This window comes from Eretmochelys imbricata, chromosome 4 (genome assembly GCF_965152235.1).
Source record: "Eretmochelys imbricata isolate rEreImb1 chromosome 4, rEreImb1.hap1, whole genome shotgun sequence".
NCBI lineage: Eukaryota > Metazoa > Chordata > Testudines > Cheloniidae > Eretmochelys > Eretmochelys imbricata.
Window position 1 is genome coordinate 18,167,504 of NC_135575.1, and position 18,709 is coordinate 18,186,212.

An 18,709-nucleotide genomic window follows, 5' to 3' on the forward strand; every position below is an offset into this window, starting at 1 on the left:
TAGGTCACAGATGGGACACAGCTAGCTTAGCGTCTTATAAATATCATTACATACAAAATCGGGCTTATAAATTTGTCTGGTTATTCTTTGTGATTATCATTTTCAGTGGCAAATTGAAGCAAGTTAAAAGTAAAGGATGCGATGTGTAGGATTTCTGGCATGGCTAGACTTCCAAAATGAAGTTTAAGAAACCAGTTACTGTTTAGTGTAAGAGCCATACTTTTAAACATAACTCTTTGGTTTCCAAGCTGCATTTCTTTGTAATGTGTAAAAGGTAAGCTTCTGTGCGATTATGGAAAGGTTTGCTTGCTCATGTTTTTTCTTTTAATCAAATAAGTGATTTATTTTAAAATATCACAAAACACTTAAGTATTTCGTACTCAAAATACTTTCCCTCTTGCTCTGTGTAGAATACTTTGGAAGATTGAAATTGAACTTTTACTGAAATGTTTTTCCTTCATATGTGAACTTTTCCTTGCTTAAAAATGTAGGATGGATGGATGCTTAATTCTCCAGTGCATTAGGTGTTTCCATATTTATATTTATTATATTGAAGGCATTGCATTCCAAACTAGTTAATTACGTGCCATTACTCTCTGTAGTGAACCTAAATATTTGTGATAGTTTACTGATTAAATCAGTGGTTCTCAAACTTCACTGTACCATGACCCCCTTCTGACAACAAAATTTACTACATGACCCCATGAGTGGGGACCGAAGCCTGAGCCCCGCTGCCCTGGGCAGAGGGGTCAAAGGCCAAGGGCTTCAGCCCTGGGCGGGGGGCCTGTAACTTGAGCCCCACCGCCCAGGGCTGAAGTTGAAACCTGACCTCTGCTGCTCAAGGCTGAAGTTCTCAGGCGTGGGCTTTGGTCCTGGGCGGTGGGGCTCAGTCTTGGGCCCCAAACCCCAGTAAGTCTAACGCCAGCCCTGGCGACCCCATTAAAATGGGTTCATGACCCACAGTTTGAGAATCACTGGATTAAAATGAGTGTACTTCAGAATTACTTATTAACAGTAAGTTTGTTTTTAATAATGCTGTTTCTGTAACGGACGCATGGATTGGTGCTGGTCTAAAATCCACTCTTTTTAATTAGTCTGCATCTAATTTTAACATTCATATAGAATAATGTTCTCATGAAATGGCTGGCTGTGTCAGTTCAGAAAACATAAATTGTGTTCAGAGATGGAACTTGGTTATGTTTTGAGTGGGTGTGTGTGTGTGGTTTTTTGCATGGGTCCTCTAATTAAAAAAAAAAAAAAAAGTTGCCGGTTCCAAATGCAGTGACATTTACACATCAGCCCACCTGTGATGCCTTTAGTTGGCTCACTGTTTTACATTTCTATATCTCAGAAAATGCTTTTCAAGAAGGCTGGTATTCCTGAGTTGTTTTCATTCTAGTAATGGAGAAGAAGGTTTTGAAAACATAACTCTGATCTAGCTGGTGGAGAGACTCAGTTTTCCTAAAATACGAACTACTTTTTTTTTTTTAACTTATTAGTGTAGCACTTTGCAATTTGTTTTATAGCATCCCTAGCAGTCCTTACAAGTCTGCTGTTCAACTGATTCAGCTGAGCTTCAGGACTGGTAATGCAAATTTTCTACTCTTTCATTCAAGCAAAAGAGTAAAACATACAGTATAAACCACATATTCTTGGCAACAGACACCATTCTAACTCAGTACTTGTCTGAAAGAAGTAAAAACCACTTTTTGAAATGAGTAAATTCTAAATCAATTAGTAAAGTAGTTTAATTCTCATTTACTCTTCATTTGTACTATGTCGTAGGCAAATTTTCTTTAATTGCTATTAGAGAAATTTTAATCAATCCACTTTTACAGGGTACATGCTTGAACCAGATCAAGAACGGAGACCCGATATCTTTCAAGTATCTTATTTTGCCTTTAAACTTGCCAGAAAGGAATGTCCATTGTCCAATATTAATGTAAGTAGTCTTCTGTTTTTCACGTCTTTTTTGATAGATTTAGTAAGTGTCCCTCAATATTATCAAAAGGAGTTATTGCTTCTAGATCAAATCAAGTGAAAACATGTCTAATGTTAACTTTTTTCTTTATAAAAGTCTGTCCCTGTTCTGAAATTTCTGGATATGATAAATTTCAAATAGATGCTGTGTTGACAGAATTCTTAGCTCGTTAAACTAAAGCAAAAAGGAAAACTGCCTTAGAATCTTCTGGATAGCCCTAATAAATAAAGATGGAATGGAAAATCACTTCTGACACATCCTGATAAACTATATCAGAATGTAATGGTACTTTCAGTGAACTGTACTTTCCACACTTTTTATTTGGCTAGGTCTCTGGGTAAATATAAAATACATTTTAAATTGTTCCTGCTATGTTGATTTTCTCTCAGTAAGTTCAAATTTGAGAGTTACTACATGAGGTAATGAGGACAAAAGGAACTGATAATTTTGAACAGAGCTTTGAGTTAACTTAATATTATTAACCATCCTTAGCCATTTCCAGCCTTGGCAGGCTCTTACCTACCTACAAGGGAAAATGGAATAGCCTGAGATTTTCTCCTCAGCCCCCTTCACCTTATTTCTATATTTCTCTAGCATTTGGGGGAAAGATATAAAATCTCTAATTCCCAGACACAAACTACATTTAAGATGGAGTTAAGGTTGAGAGGACATAACTAGTAATGTGTTAAGGATGGAATAATTATTTCAAAACCAAGCATTCTTCTTGAAGTAGTGTCCATATGGGTGCTCTGCTTCAGTTGTGCATATGCCTCTTGAGCCCTTTGATCAGAGGTTTTTCCACTACCTGTGCCTGTTTGACCTGTGTATGTGCCCTATATCTCCTCATGCCAGATGTCAAGGCTATATAGGGATGCTTGAGTGAACCACCCTTAGTTCCTATTCTACCGCCTTGGCCGGAGAGGGAGCTCTAGCGTGCCTGCCTGGAGCGTGCTGTGGCTATTGTGTATTCTTCTTAGAGTTGCTTGATAAGATTGGTTAGTATAGTTAGCTGTTATTTATAGTAATAGCACCTGGATGACTGGCTACTCGAGGGCCATTATTATGAAGCTGTGCTATCTTCCACCCAGAGAGCCCTTGCTCTGTTCCAAAAGTTGGGTCTTCAGCTGAAAGTAGGGAAATTCACCTTAACCTTCATAAAGAAGATACAGTTTATAGGGGCTTCATTGAACTCGTTGACAGCCAGGGCCTGCCTTCCCTTAGAAAAGTTCATAACCATATCAAGTTTGGTACAGACAATTCAGGGAAGTCCTTGGACTACTATAAGGACACATGACAGCTTGCGATTTTGTGACCGAACACGCATGGCTACGTCTCCACTTCTTTCCAGGCTGGCTCAGAATGACCTGTTTTCTAGGCAGCCGCACCTTGGACAAACAGGTGATGGTTCCTCTACAACTGAGGAGCTTCCTGGATTGGTGGAAAGATCAACTCAACATTTCAATGGGCATTCCCTTCTGTTTCCCAACTCCATCACTAACTTTAACAGAGGCAATATTGTTGGGATAGGGAGCTCACCTTAATGCTCTCATGACTCAGAGCAGATGGACAACTCAGGAAACCAATCTCCACATCAATCTGTTCGAGTTCAGGACTGTCAGGAATGTCTGCCTCCATTTCCTGCCTCCCAGAGGCAAATCAGTCGGGTCATGATGGACAGTGTGTCCTGTGTGTTCTATGTCAACATACTATGGAAATGGTGCATAGCTCATCAGATCTAAATGTTGGTGGTCTACCTCTTGGGCATTCAGAACACCACAGCCAATGTTTTCAGCGGACACATGGCACAGAACTGTGAATAGGAACTAGACTTTCAAGTCCTCCAAAACATATTCCTAAGATGGGGTCTGCTGAAGGTGGATCTCTTCAGAAGAACAAGAAGTGCCCTCTTTTCTGCTCATGAGGGGGGTCTGAACCACCATTTTGGGGGGGATACCTCTCTTCCTTTCTGAAGGAATAGTGTCAAATTCTATCCAAATGTAGGTTTTGTGTTTTAAAAAAAAATCTTTTATAACGCGTATGGTGAAAATAAATGTTTCCATGAATGTGTTTGAAAACTCCGAAGGAAACATTTTAAAACAAATATTCTCTGCACTTTGTGCAGCCCAAACGTAACAGCGTTGTGCTGAAAGTTAAACTGACTTAGCTGACTTCTATTCAAGATGAGAAAGCTAAAAGCAGTCTATATCATGGTGAATTTTTTTAAAAAAAATTGCAATTAATAATCTCTGTGATGGTTTCTCCATGGGGTTCCACCTGGAACTGGGGTAACACTGAGCCCCCTGACCCACCAGCCTGTGCTCCCTCTCACACGGTGCTGCTGTGACAAGCTGCAAAGCCCTTCAGTCTGCACTTTCACCAGCATTCATACAGGTAGGGACACACCCAGCTGCAGTTACATGTAGGCTCTCTGACCAGCCCCTGCATAGGAAGGCTACAGCCAAGGCAACTCCCAGCTCCCCAGGCATGCCCCGCCTCTGGCGTATATACCCAAAATTGTACCGTCTTGTGTTGCACAGGGAACTCGACAGCATAAGCTCAAAGTTTCCCCCCACCTTCAATGTGGAGAGGAATACCCAACAGCCTATGAGCTATGATTCCCAAACCCTTCTCTGCAATTCACTGGTTAAGATAAAGCAAAAACAATTTATTAACTACAAAAGATCGATTTTAAGTGATTATAAGGAACAGCAAACAGATCAAAGCAGATTACCTAGCAAATAAAAAAAAAAAACCAAACTAAGCTTAATATACTAGATAGACTGGATATGAATTAGCAGATTCTCACCCTAAGAGATGGTACAAGAAGGTTGCAGATTCTTAAGGGGCAAGTGCACTTGCTTTACAGCTTGGAATCCCCAGGTGTTTCATTCACAGGCTAGAAATCCCTTTAGCGTGGGTCTAGCACTTCCCCCAGTTCAGTCTTTGTTCCCCAGGTGTTTCCAGGAGTTGTCTTGTGTGGGGAGTGAAGAACCACAGATGATGTCACTCCCTGCCTTATATAGCTTTTGCATATGGTGGGAACACTTTGTTTCAAAGCTTGGTTCCCAGATCAGTCTGTGGAAAAATACTGACATCCCAGGATGGAGTCCAGCATCATGTGGTCTGATCACATGTCCTTGTAGAGTCATAGCAGCCAGTACTTACAGGCTGTTTGGAGCATTCACAGGAAGGCTCACCAGGCAGAAGATAAGCTTCTCCGAAAGCCTATTGTTTTTTCATAATGGCCCATTGCCCTGAATAGGCCCTTCTTCACCCACTATTTTGTCTAGTGGGCATTAGCCAGATGTAACTACATTTGAAATACAGATATAGTCAATATTCATAACTTCAGATAAAAAGATGATACATGCATATAGATAGGATAATAATAATCAAATCATAACTTTTCCAATGACACTTCACATGCCTAATGTACAAAATGTATCATAATTATGCCATAAAGCTATCATAACATCACTGTGAAGAACATGCGGTACAGTGTCACAATCTTTGTAACAGAGGTAAGGAAACATTTTTAATACATTTAACCTGACAATGTGTGTTTAACCACAATATTGAGCCAAAGCACTGTCTGATACTTTGTTTATGAATTAAGATCCCCCAAGAAGCCACAGTATTCCTCTTCAATTTGTAACAACTTTCAGGATTTTATATTTTAATTCACATATGTTTTTTCTGAAGAATTCTCCTGTCCCTTCAACTCTTCCTGAACCCATGACAGCTAGTGAGGCAGCTGCTAGAAAAAGCCAAATAAAAGCCAGGTGAGTAAAATAATGTAGAACTTCGTGGATTCTGATGTAGATATCTTTATAGCAATTTTATGCACCTGAAGTTTTCTTATATGTTTGGTTAATATGCTAAAACTCCTCCTGATACCCAGGACTTGTGTGTATATGAATTTTTTTAAAAGGTCAATGTTTTTAGCAGTCTGAGATGGTAATTTTAATAGATAAGAATATTTTATTATGAAAAAATGTCTCTTTAGCGTTTGTTTTTTTTTGACAGATTAGTGATAGGGGCACATATTGATAGGATAACTTTTCAAAAGCTCCTAGTTGACTTGACTTAGCCTCCTGTGTGCCTAATGACAGGTTTCAGAGTAGCAGCCGTGTTAGTCTGTATTCGCAAAAAGAAAAGGAGTACTTGTGGCACCTTAGAGACTAACCAATTTATTTGAGCATAAGCTTTTGTGAGCTACAGCTCACTTCATCGGATGCATAAAGTGGAAAGTACAGTGAGGAGATTTTATATACACTCAGACCATTAAAAAATATACATTGTATGGCGAGTGATCACTTAAGATGAGCTATTACCAGCAGGAGAGTGGGCTGGGGGGAGAGAACACCTTTTGAAGTGATAATCAAGGTGGGCCATTTCCAGGAGTTAACAAGAACGTCTGAGGAAAGGGGGGGAGAGAAAAAACAAGGGGAAATAGTTTCACTTAGTATAATGACTCAACCACTCCCAGTCTCTATTCAAGCCTAAGTCAATTGTATCCAATTTGCAAATTAATTCCAATTCAGCAGTCTCTCGTTGGAGTCTGTTTTTGAAGTTTTTTTGTTGAAGGATAGTCACTTTGAGGTCAGAAATCGAGTGACCAGAGAGATTGAAGTGTTCTCCGACTGGTTTATGAATGTTATAATTCTTGACATCTGATTTGTGTCCATTTATTCTTTTACGTAGAGACTGTCCAGTTTGCCCAATGTACATGGCAGAGGGGCATTGCTGGCACATGATGTCATATATCACATTGGTAGATGTGCAGCTGAACGAGCCTCTGATAGTGTGGCTGATGTGATTGAGAATTTTTTTGCTCAAACTCTGAAACAGTTGCATTCTGTCATTAAGTTATGATCAATATATGTCTCCAGGAAAAACAGAACACTTGTACTTAGGAAGAATGAATGTTAATGATGTGAAGTGAGCTGTAGCTCACAAAAGCTTATGCTCAAATAAATTGGTTAGTCTCTAAGGTGCCACAAGTACTCCTTTTCTTTGTGCCTAAGTACCTTTTGAAATGAGGTTAAGGCTTGCTCCTAAGTCAGTTTGGCACTTTTGGAAAATTTTACTCATGTTCTGGCAGAATATTGCATTGCTATAAAATTCCCAAATAGCGAAACAGAACTGGAAATGACTGAAGCTCTAGAGTCTGTAGATTTTTGACCACCATGAAGAGAGAAGAACGGATTCTTGCTTTTAAAAAAATATTTTATCATCTCCTACTTTTTCTATATCACAGTGTTGAGTTTCTGGAATATTCCATGAATGATCGTCATGGTGCAATCACAGTACTTTGCTCAAACTCTGAAACAGTTGCATTCTGTCATTAAGTTATGATCAATATATGTCTCCAGGAAAAACAGAACACTTGTACTTAGGAAGAATGAATGTTAATGATGTTCAGTCACCTTGGTCTCCTTGGAAATGTTGTTGCGTGGGCCCCCTCTTGTGGTATCTATAGACATTTGAGAGTTTATCTGAATTAGTAGGCAGGTCTTTAGGCTTGTTCTCCAAAAGTAATGTCAGGGGCTTTTCAATGTCTTCAATATTTTTAGAAATCAAAACTTAGAAATATTAACATAAAATTTAAAGGTATGCAAAAAGAAGATGGGCTTAAGGGTATCTTGAATAAAGCTGAAGAACAGTCATATACATTGAAATGTCTTCTCTGGAAAATTTTTCATTATAGAATAACAGATGCTGTTGGACCAACAGAAACCTCAATTGCACCACGACAAAGACCAAAGGGCAATTCAAGCACTGCCACTTCTAATGTGCTAACTATCCAGAGCTCAGCAACACCAGTAAAAGTATCGGTTCCTGGTGAATTCGGTAACTGTGTGCAAAAAGGTAATTCACTCAAGCTGAAGGACTTAAATATTAACACCCTTCCTTCCCCCCACCCCCACCCCCACCCCCAAAAGGGTGGTGGTGGAGAAGGTTTGTTCTATTTTTCCATTGTTTTTAAAGATAGAAATCCAAAGTCTGTGACAGTCACTTTGAACCCAGAGGTAGCTGTTGTGATCAGTGTCCTGGAGCTCTGAACCATCTGGATAGCCCTAACGGCCATCCTACCTATTTTTCAAAACTCCACAGTGCGGATCCTGACACATAGCGGCTCCCCTACATAAATCAAGAAAGCACAAGTTCATCTCTCCTCTGCCTGGATTGGAAGCTGTCAAACTCTAGATGTGTCATCAACACCAGATAACTGAGATGGCAGAAACAACGTGGCAGACATCCTGAGCAGACAGTTGGTTACCACTCATCAGCGATTTTTTACCTAGATCCATCATAGAGATGAGACATGGGGACCCTGGTGATAGATTTGTTCGCCACTGATGTCAACGCCAAGTGCCAGAACTTTTGTTCCAGAAGGAGCACGAGTCTAGGCTTATTGGGCATCTTCCTTCTGCAGTGGTACCAAGGTCTCTTATGTGCCTTTCCAATTCCCCAGATCCCCCAGCATGATTTCCAAGATTAAAAGGGACAAATGAAGAATTATTTGTAGCTCTGTACTGGCTGAAGCAGTTCTGGCTTAAAGATTGATTACAAATGTCCATCCAGCCTTTGATCCAGCAGCTCCCAGACTGCTTGAAGCTGAGCTACAGCCTCACAACCAGATACACTTCCCAATCCAGAAGTCACTGCAGCCTCCCAAAGACAGCATAGTTATTAGCTGGTTGAGTACCATGGACAGAGACTGCTTCCTTCAGATCCAGAAAATCCTGACACAGAGCAGGAAAGCATCTACCAGAAAAACATATTCATTTAAATGGGAGATGTTCTTGTTGCAAGCAGCCCAGCATGGTCTGGACCTTGTCCAGGTCTCTGTACTGAAGATCCTCAACTACTTAATGCATTTAAAATAGTCTGGCCTTTTATTCATCTCTGAGACCCACCTAGCAGCAAGCCAAGCTTGCCATCTGCCTGTACAGTATTGCTTAGTCTTGTCACCCCCAAAAGAATATTACACACACACACTCCCACTGGTCAGAGAACCTCCTACTGCCTGGGACTTCAGTTTAATCTTCCTAAGGCTTGTGGAGCCTGCATTCAAACCTCTCCTTACACCACCGTGGTTTTTGTTGTTCTGATCCCTGCGGTAAAGGGAACAGAAATTACCTGAAAATACCCCAATGTGGGAATTGCCAGTAGGTGTAGAGCCAGCATATATTGCTCCTTCACCACCCTCTCTACAGACCATGATGCAGAGGGCATGTTGCAGGGAGTGGCTGGAGAGCAATTATGTGGCACAAGTGAAAGCAACCTTCAGATTGCTGTAACTGGTGCAAAGAATCAGGGACATGTAATAATAGGTGGCTGGTTCTCAACTTCTCCTTTTTCCTGTATCCTGGACTCTCCCACATAGCTGTGTGAGGGAGGGGAACTATTCTTGGCTACACTCTCCCAGGCGCAGGCAAAGGCAGTCAAACTCCTATCTGACTCTCCAGAGGGCTCCTGTCCTGTAGATAGGTAGGTCAGATTTCCTTTTTCCCCCGCAAAGCAGAAAATGGCCAGTAGGGGAACTCGTGAGCAGCTGCAACAGATGTTGGCTGTGCACCCATACAGTGATAAGACTGATTCAGATGCTTAATTTGAAAAGTGGCAGGATACTTATGAGAATAATTTGTAATTATTTTCTTAACCCAGTTGCTCTCAAGGACCACTGCTTAAAGCTTTGGTCACAAGTGGCCCCAGGGCACAAGTTTTATACCACTGGCCTAGAATGTTACACATGAGGTACATGATACATGAGCTACCTGACTTCATCTTACTTAGACAGCAGTGTGTAGTACATTAGTAACTACTTACCTAATAAAGGCTGCACAAAGAGGACTCTGTGGACTGGAGAATCTGGCCCAGTGTATGTGTGTGTTCAGTATATTGCAAATGTTTGTGTCAATATGCTCTAGATCTCTGAATATACAAAAACATTTTTTCCTTAGCTATTTTTTTAAAATCTTAAACAACTATAATGTGTGAGGAGTTAGATTTACCTTGATGCATGAAGACTTCATGTGCCTAACTTGCCAGCGTGTGGAGTGATCCACAACAAGCAAATATATATTTTCCTAAATGGATGAGTTATGCATCAAGGTACATTCATTACATTAAAGAGTCAGAAGGATACAAATGGAATAAAGGGAACTGTCTATTTCAGTATCAAGTTCCCACTAACTGGAATGTTTTGGGACCTCTGAGCATTCTCAGTAAAGAAGAGCCCTCGAACCAGCTGACAAAGGCCATAGAGTCAAATTATAAGAGGAAAGGGAGTTTCCCACATGACTCAGGCTGGAGGCATGAACTCTTAGAGTGAGAATTCTGCAAGATATCTTCAGAGATATAAAATTTACCTTGCAATTCTACCTTCTCTTAAGATTTCAATTTCCCAAACTGGTCAAGAAAACTCTTAGGGCAGGTCTATGCAACAAACTTGAATTTGTAAAGACTTCTGGTGAAGATGCTGTAAACTGACAGGAGAGGCAAGAGCTGTGTCGGCAGGAGAAGCCTTCTGGCCAACATAGTGCTGTCTACGTGGGGGGCTAGGGTCCATATAATCTGGATTTTTCACACCCCTGAATGATGTAGTAATACCGTAGTAACTGTATACTTGGACTTAGAAAACAGTTTGTTTGCAGTAAGAGTGTTAAAATAAAAATGTGACAGTTACTGACAATTCTGCCAATAAACTTCAGCAATACATGAGTTAATAAAATTCTTTAAAAACGTTATAGGAACCCTACGACCAGGAAATGGACAAGAGATCTTGTCCCAAGGGACCAATCAGCACCCTCCACAACAAAATAGAGTACTGCAGCAACTGCAACAGGGGGACTGGAGATTACAGCAACTGCATCACTTACATCACCAACAACAGCAACAATTACTTCAGGATGCTTACATGCAACAGGTACAGGTTTATTTTACTAAAGGAAAATGCCATGTTTAAAAATAATTAAATGTGAGTAAGCCCTCTTTTTAAATTCTATATTTCAATTACACATGGAAATTTAAACTTTTCTACTACTGTAGGGAGGTTCTGCCTTTTTCAGGCAGAGAGCAAAGTGGGCTGTCTTATTTCCCCTTTGTCCTACATCTGTTGTATAACACACTTTTTATAGTTACGTTCTACGTGCTAACCAGTTGCTGTTTCTTCCGGCTGCTTGAACTCAGATCCTAGCTGGATTTTGATTTAGCACTAGGTGTAAGTGATGTGTTGTGTGAGACACCCTTTCATTCCAACAATCTAGAAAAGCAACCTGATGCTGGCAATGACTGTCAGCAATAGTTTGTTCTCTGAAGAGCCATCCGTGTAGGATTCTCATTCTGTGGTTTTCCCTAGTCAGTGTAAAATTCCCATAGCTGTTGAGGTTTTTTTGAACCTGGAGGGTAGCAGCGGTGAGAGCAGAAGACAGATCCCCCTTCTTGTTGGATCCCCCTGTAAATACTACTTCGCAAACATTATGATCCCCTTTTTGACCATGGTCAGCAAAGGTGCTCCCTTTTGGTGATTGTGATTCTGCATTGCTCCAGCTCTTCTGTTGACACTGTGTATCCTTAAAAGACTTACTTAAACGTGTGTTCTGTTGAGTATGGCTTCCTAAATTTCCTGAGGATCAGATCATTTTACTTGTACTGTGTGGTGCCTAAAACACATTTGAGGGGGAGTGATACAATAAATAACCATCTGAGAGGGAATCTAAAAGAGCAACCAGGTTTGACAGATCCAGTGGGTCCATAATACATAATTTTTTCCCCCACAGGACTCTCTGCTTTTTAAGGTAGACCATTGAGTTTTCATTTAAGTGCTCACTTGCAAAATACACTAAATACTGGCCCAGTTTTTATATCTTGTACTATCAGAACAACGTGTTTTAAAATGCACCAATTGTTGATAGTGCGTTTTACACTTATTTAACCATTGCTCTCCTTTATTGAAAATGCTGCTGATGCATATAGATGCATTTTTTAAACAAGCTGTTTAAAATCATTACTCATTGAGTTGTTTCGGTTAATTTTTTCAGAAATATCTCTTTCTTTCTAAATATAGTATCAACAAGCAATGCACCAGCAAATGGTCCAACAACAACTTATGATGCAATCTATGTACCAACAACAACCTTCCCCATCCCAGTATCCTGCCATGGTATGTTGCCTGTAGATGCTGCTATTCTTTCTTTGATTAGTTGGTGTGCTATACAGATTAATTACAATGTATAGTAGTCTTAATAGGTATCTGAGCTGCAATAGACATCTTAAATATTGGGCAGTGAATCATCTAATTTGTTTCCCAACATGCTACAGCTTTCAGTGCTAGCATGTTTCTCTGTTCATATCTGTTAGCTGATTTTATAATGAGCACATTTTAAAGAATGTGTAGATTTGGGTACAGTTAACACATGTTGCCTGAAACACTGCTGAGTAGTTATTCACTAGCCTGAGAGATATTTGGTTGTTACAAGAACGTAGGCAGATGTTCAACGTCTAAAGGTTGGTAGAAAATTAAAGCGCTATAAAATCCAATATTTGAAATAAACTTCTCAGGCCAAGACTTTTTCAAAAGTGGTTGCTTAAAATAGGGTTCTTAAGTGGCCTGAATATCCAGCAGCTCCCTTTCAGGCTCCATTATACTGGTACTTATCACAACTGGCTAACAGTACATGTAGCTTCTGCAGTTGCATGCAGTCATATTAACTGAACACTTATTTTGAACACAATTATGGAAGTCTGGTCCTTAAAGACAAAAATAGAAAATAAAGCACTACAGTAGACACCATTTAAAATATTTATAATTTTGCTTTTGCAAGTAGATACTGAAGTATAGCATAACGTACATTAATTTTGCTTGCCTTTGCCAGTAAATATTTTAATGGTGACAGTTGTATGCACAAACGTGGCTGAGTTAACATTACTATTAGAAACTTAACTTTCTCAGAGTAATGTTAACTTGGCTACTCCATGCATACTATTATGCAACATCTCATTTTCCTGTTTTTACTTTTTATATTTGTTCATAAATAAATATTCTGAGTATGCCATAAAATATAGGATGGGCACCAGAGCAGAGAGAGAATTTTTCACTTGCTTATGATAAAGCATTTGAAATCAAGTATATGTTACATTGACTGAAGTTTGTTTATATGAAATATTCTTGAATGCAGCTTTTAAAATATATCTAAAGTCTTGAGTTAACAAACATCAAAAAATATCAGTTAAGTTAAATCTTTCCTTTATTTACCATTTGATGTATCATGATTTCCGTAAAGAGTAAATGTTCTTACATAGTACGTGTGCTGCAGTATGTAGGTACATCACGGTGGAAACTTTAAGCTCAGAATTTTCCTGCTTTAGAGAGATCTTTTGTAGGTGGTCTGGTCTTTTCTTAGCAAGATGGAATAATTTCCTATTGTTTTGCGGTATGCAGTCCCTCTGGACTTAGAACCTGACTGCAAAGGTGGTTTTATTTCATTAGACTTACGGTTAAACTTATTTTAAATTTTTCTATTTTTATTAATAGATATAATATTGTCAGTTTACTCCACCTTTGCAATGTAGAAAAAAGGACATGGAAAAATAATTAGCCCAATCTAATTAGTGCACTCTCTTATCTCTAACAAAATTAGAGATTTTACTCCCCCATCAAAATAGATTTATCTGGGTATGTGGGCAACTATAATTTTTGCAAGGATAATTTACACCAAGATTACTAAAATGAACATTACTCAGCATTTCAACCTTTAGTGGATATAGTAAAACATAACTTGTTGACGGTGCATACAGTACAGCATTGTAAGGACTCATCTGTGCTGCCATACAGTGCCCTCAATATATTGAATGTGTGTAATTTAAAAAAAAAAAGTAGCAGTTATATATTTACTTTGATCTTTTTTCCCTCTCCAACTCATATGTTTCAATGAGTGATTTATTAAACAAGCAATTTTATTAGTAGTATAAATGCTCCAATACTGATTTCCTGCAGTTTCAGCATAAATATGTAACTTTGGCTTTGCCATAGCCTGATGTTTTTTGTCTTCCTCCTCATATATTGATTTCAGACAAGATGGGTGAGGTAGTATCTTTGTTGAGCCAGCTTCTGTTGGTGGAGGGGATAAGCTTTCAAGCTTCACAGAGCTCTTCCTCAGGTCTGGAGAAGGTGAAGAACACTGTGAAGTTCGAAATCTTGTCCTGTCCACCACCATAAGTTGGTCCAATAAAAGATACTACCTCACCCACTTCGTGTCTTATATCTTGGGACCAATACAGCTACAACAACATTGGAAACTACGATGATAGTCATATTGCAAGTCCAAATACTGTACAAGAAGCAAAAGGAAAGTGGCCTGTTGAATGGCCACATGAATTCTGGTTACTTTATAATGGTGAGTCTCTTCCTCAGGTGCAACAATACCAGCAAGCTCTCTTACATCAGCGGATCCTTGCACAGCAACATCAACAGCAACAGCCACAGTCTCCTGAGTATCTTACCTCTCCTCAAGAGTTCTCACCAGCCTTAATTTCCTACTCTGCATCGCTTCCAGCTCATGTTGGAGCAGTGATGGATTCTCCTTATACTGCCAATAGGCAAGTAGGCATGTTGTTGAGACAGTAGTGCCGGAGGCCCTAGTTGACTCAGTCCCGTTGTGATGGGCACTGTACAGATACTTGCCTGGTCCTGTCTCAAAGAGCTTATGCTTCCTTCACTATTCTGAAATGTATTTAAAATGTGTCCTACAATCTGCATTCAACTTGATGCTGTTTATATTGGGGTGGGGTGGGGTACTTCTCTGGTTACTCTGACTGACAAATCAGTTCAGGTTCTGCTGCTGACAGAACACACCACTCATAGCTGCTTGCTTCTGGACTAACCTCACTTCCTGCCTTGGTTGGTCATGGGCTAAGTTGCTCAGGTATTGAACTTGACACCCTGCTGCCATTTACCATTCTGCTATCCCTAGGCAGGATTAAAACCTTTTCATATGCTGCTTCAAGGTATGAGTATGTTGTGATTTGCTGTTGACTGTTACTTGTACACCCCACAACACAAGCTATGGCTGAAGTTTCTTTCAGTTTTCAGGCCTCAACTTTAGCTGCACGCGGTGTAAACTTTTCTACTTTATTCACTATGCATTGGAAGGAAAAGATCAGCTTCATTTGTTATGATGGAAATACGAATGAGGCTGCAGCTAAAATATTTTCAGCTTACTTACAAAGCTGTGATTTTGTTAAATCAGTTTTCTGAACCAAACAGGCATGGATTGAAGGGTAAAGGAGAGAGCTGTTATGGTCAGATGTGGGTGGGGGTTGTGTTAAAAAATTAGGCTGAATTTGGCACCATATGGGAGCCCTCTCCACAGATTTAAGATCACACTTGAGACTCGGTAGCTGAAGGCAACATTCAGATGACAGGCAGAATTTTCCTCCTGGCCAGTAGCAGGAATCCACAGAGACCATATCAGATAAACAGGCATAGTCTGCATCCAGGACAGCTAGGGTATGCTGTTAGAACTCAGGATTAACCATGGCCTGAGGTTTGATAGGCTTCTGTGAACCAGGTGCTTCTCAGAAGCCCCAGGGAATTCAGCAGGAGATCACTAAGGTGTTGTGACCCTCCAGATAAGTCCCAAATCCCACAGCTCCAAATATCACCAGGGTATTGTCTGATGGGCCAAGATGACCTGACCACCACAGACAGGATGGGGGAAGAAAATGGACACCAGCGAGGATGTAGGAGACCTTATTAAAGAGGTGTGTCAGTATTTAGTTTATCATCTACAACCAGAGTCTACATATTTCTCTTACCTGTCAGGCAAGTTCACAGTTTCTTAGCAATGCAGGTCCCAGGTGGTGCCCCACCTTCCCCAACCTCAATACCTTTTCCCCCAAGGTGGCTGCCTCTCCTCCAGCCCCTTCCAAGGCAGTTTTTCTTCTTGGCACTCCTTCAGCTTAGTCTTCTTGGGTGCTGCTGGTGTTGCTCTTCCTCCTCTCTGGAATAAGCTGGGTCTGGCTTGTATAAACCCCAGCCTCCTCCCACTCCAGCAGACTCTGAAAAAAGTAGTTAATTGGAGTCAGCTTCTTGGGTCCTTTTTTCTTCCCCATGTGAGAGTTCGCTTGGTCACAGCTTCACAGCCCCTAAATCTCTGCAGCTTACAACAGAAAATAAAATCAAAAAGTAAAATACAGACAACAAAATTCAAGAACATTGACGAAAAGCTGCCAATCCTTTGAGTTTTTTCGGTTTTTATATGTTGTGTCAGATAGATACTGGTACAAGTTAATCATGTTTGAAAGACTTCAAGAGTGGATTTTCTCATTATTTTGTATTTTTTTTTTAAAGGCCTTGACTGACTGACTGACTTGTTTTCATTGTCCTAGTATATTTCACTTCTACCTATAAATAAATGTTTCAGTTTAAGTTCATGCCTATGGATGCTCCGTCTTAAGATGTGCATGCGCTCTCGAGTGGAGATTGCAAATTAGCGTCCACAGGGCTGTTTCTGCTCAGAGCTGTGCCTCACGCATCAAACAAGAGGATAAAAGGAGGCATGAGCCTGCTGCCACTCAGCTTCCTCTTCATTGCCTACAGCTCAGAATGGAGCGTTCTGCTGTCTTCAGGTTTCTGCCATTTTTTCCATTATTTATTTTATCTGTTGTTTTACTTAATTATCCCCTTTTCTATTTTTGGTTAGCATGTTTGTGCTCCTGGGAGCGAGGAGCTGTTCCCCCTTCCTCTTCTTGGACCTTTAATTTGCACTGGAGCACAACCTGTTACACTTAAGGGCTTAACCCCTACCAGACCTGCCGCAGGACTTCTCCCTGCAGTGACAGACACTTGAATTGCCTGTGGTGTTTGGGGGTCTCTTGCCTCCCCTCAAAACGTAAAGTGTGTCTGGTATTCAAAGACCGGTCCAAAAAGATAGGGAAACGAGACTAGAACTCCTGCCTAATTAAACGTACTCTAGTTCCAGAGGGGTCTGCTCCCTCCTCCTCCATGTTGGCCTCAACATTGCTGGCTGCTTTGGCCACTGTTGGAGCTTTGTCTGCAGCTCCAGAAATGATGGTTTCAAAGGAAAAGAAGCACGCCTCCCCAGCCAGGTGGACGAAGAAAAGAGGTAGGTCTTCCCATATGACCCACTTTCAGGAGACTGTACATCCCTCAGAGGGTATGGCTGAATCTCTGGCTGAGTCCAGGACCAAGGTTTTTGTACCATAAGAAGCCCTATATAAACAAGCCCAGTGGCACCACCTGATCCTTCATGACACTGCTGTATACACAGGGCTGTCCTGCATATCTCGACACTGGTCTGTTACCGCAGTTCCGCAGACTGTTGAAGACCCTGCAGCTTCCTCAGTACTGCAACAATCTCTCTCTCACCAGGAGGCATTTCCGCCTCTGGTAACAGCCCAAGTCTTTATTATAGGCTATCAGAGGCCTCCAGCACCTAGATTTTTTTTTTTTTTTTTTTTTGGGAGGACTTTATAATTTCTCATGAGCTGGAGTCTCCACTGTTGAGATCTGTCAGAGCTCCCTCCCTGGTAACATTCAGACAGTCACAAGTTGAGACTTACCTAAGTTGCTAGCCTTTAGAACTGGCTATGTTACCTTGAGGTTCCATTTGTAGCTCAAGAGAGGATTGGTCAGACTCCGAGATCTTGGTACAGGAATTCTTCCATGTACTGTACCACTACACTCCTATGAGTCCCTCTAATGGAGAGAATTTGGGGGAACCTGGCAGACATTGTAGGCCTAGAGAGTCTGATTATCATTGAGAACTCCTACTTTTTTCTTGGGGATAAAGGATCAGTAACCTTACTGTCCATGGGTACCAGCGGACAATTCCCTCACTACTTCGGTATTGGATGATACATAGGAGGAACAAGAAACTCAGGCTGAGGGGATCTCTCTTCCTTCCGTCAGGTCCTCTTCATTTCTAGACCAGCTGGTAATACCATCACTGCCTTCCTGTGCTGGTGACATCAAGACCTTCCAGGACTTCAGGCAGTGGCTGGTGGGCTCTCTCCAAATCCTGCTAGAGGAAGTCCAAGAGTCGCATCATTGGATATTTGGAATATCAATCCCCAAAAAAAGTTTGCCTTACCTATTCATTTCTCTATCTCTTACGTGCACCCTGTGGCAAACACCTGCCACAATTCCATCCACCTGTAAGAGGGCAGATAAGATATATTATATCTCATCAAGTGGAGTAGAACACTTCTTTTCCCATTCCAGTCCTAATTCCTAGTGGTGGATGCAGCCAACGAAAGGAGCCATCAAGCTCACTCTAGACCTTCTCCAGTGGACAAGGGATCAAGTGGCTGGACTTGCTGGGCAGGAAGAGCTACTAGTCTTCTGCTCTTCAATTTCATATTGTCAATTATCAGGCCTTCATGGCAAAATAAGACTTTGCCACATACTCAAAATTTACACATTTTACTGGACACCTGCCACAAGACCAGAGAGATCAATTTCAGTCCATCTTGGAAGGCTAATTAGTCGCAAAAGCCTCTATGCAGGCTACCTGAGATGCCACGGCTCCAGGTCCAGAGCCATTGCTGTGGTCATGAGAAGAGCATCCTGGCTCCAGGCCTCAGATCTTCTGAGAGAGGTGCAAAATGCTATGGGGAGTCTCTCCCTTTAGAAGGACCCAATCTCTTCAGTGAGAATATGGACTCCTCATCTTGCATACTCAAGGATTCCAGGGCTGT

The 18,709-nt window shown here is 40.8% G+C and overlaps 1 protein-coding gene across 2 annotated transcripts in view; it reads left to right on the top strand.

The window, feature by feature from the left end:
- BMP2K (BMP2 inducible kinase) overlaps positions 1-18,709 on the top strand; it is a 105,888-nt gene that overhangs the window by 54,270 nt on the left and 32,909 nt on the right. For both annotated transcript variants that reach the window (XM_077814925.1, XM_077814926.1), the window contains exons 8-13: positions 1,839-1,942; positions 5,684-5,763; positions 7,692-7,852; positions 10,741-10,916; positions 12,057-12,152; positions 14,403-14,587. In XM_077814925.1, coding sequence (XP_077671051.1) covers positions 1,839-1,942; positions 5,684-5,763; positions 7,692-7,852; positions 10,741-10,916; positions 12,057-12,152; positions 14,403-14,587 — 802 coding nt within the window. The remainder of the gene's footprint in view (positions 1-1,838; positions 1,943-5,683; positions 5,764-7,691; positions 7,853-10,740; positions 10,917-12,056; positions 12,153-14,402; positions 14,588-18,709) is intronic.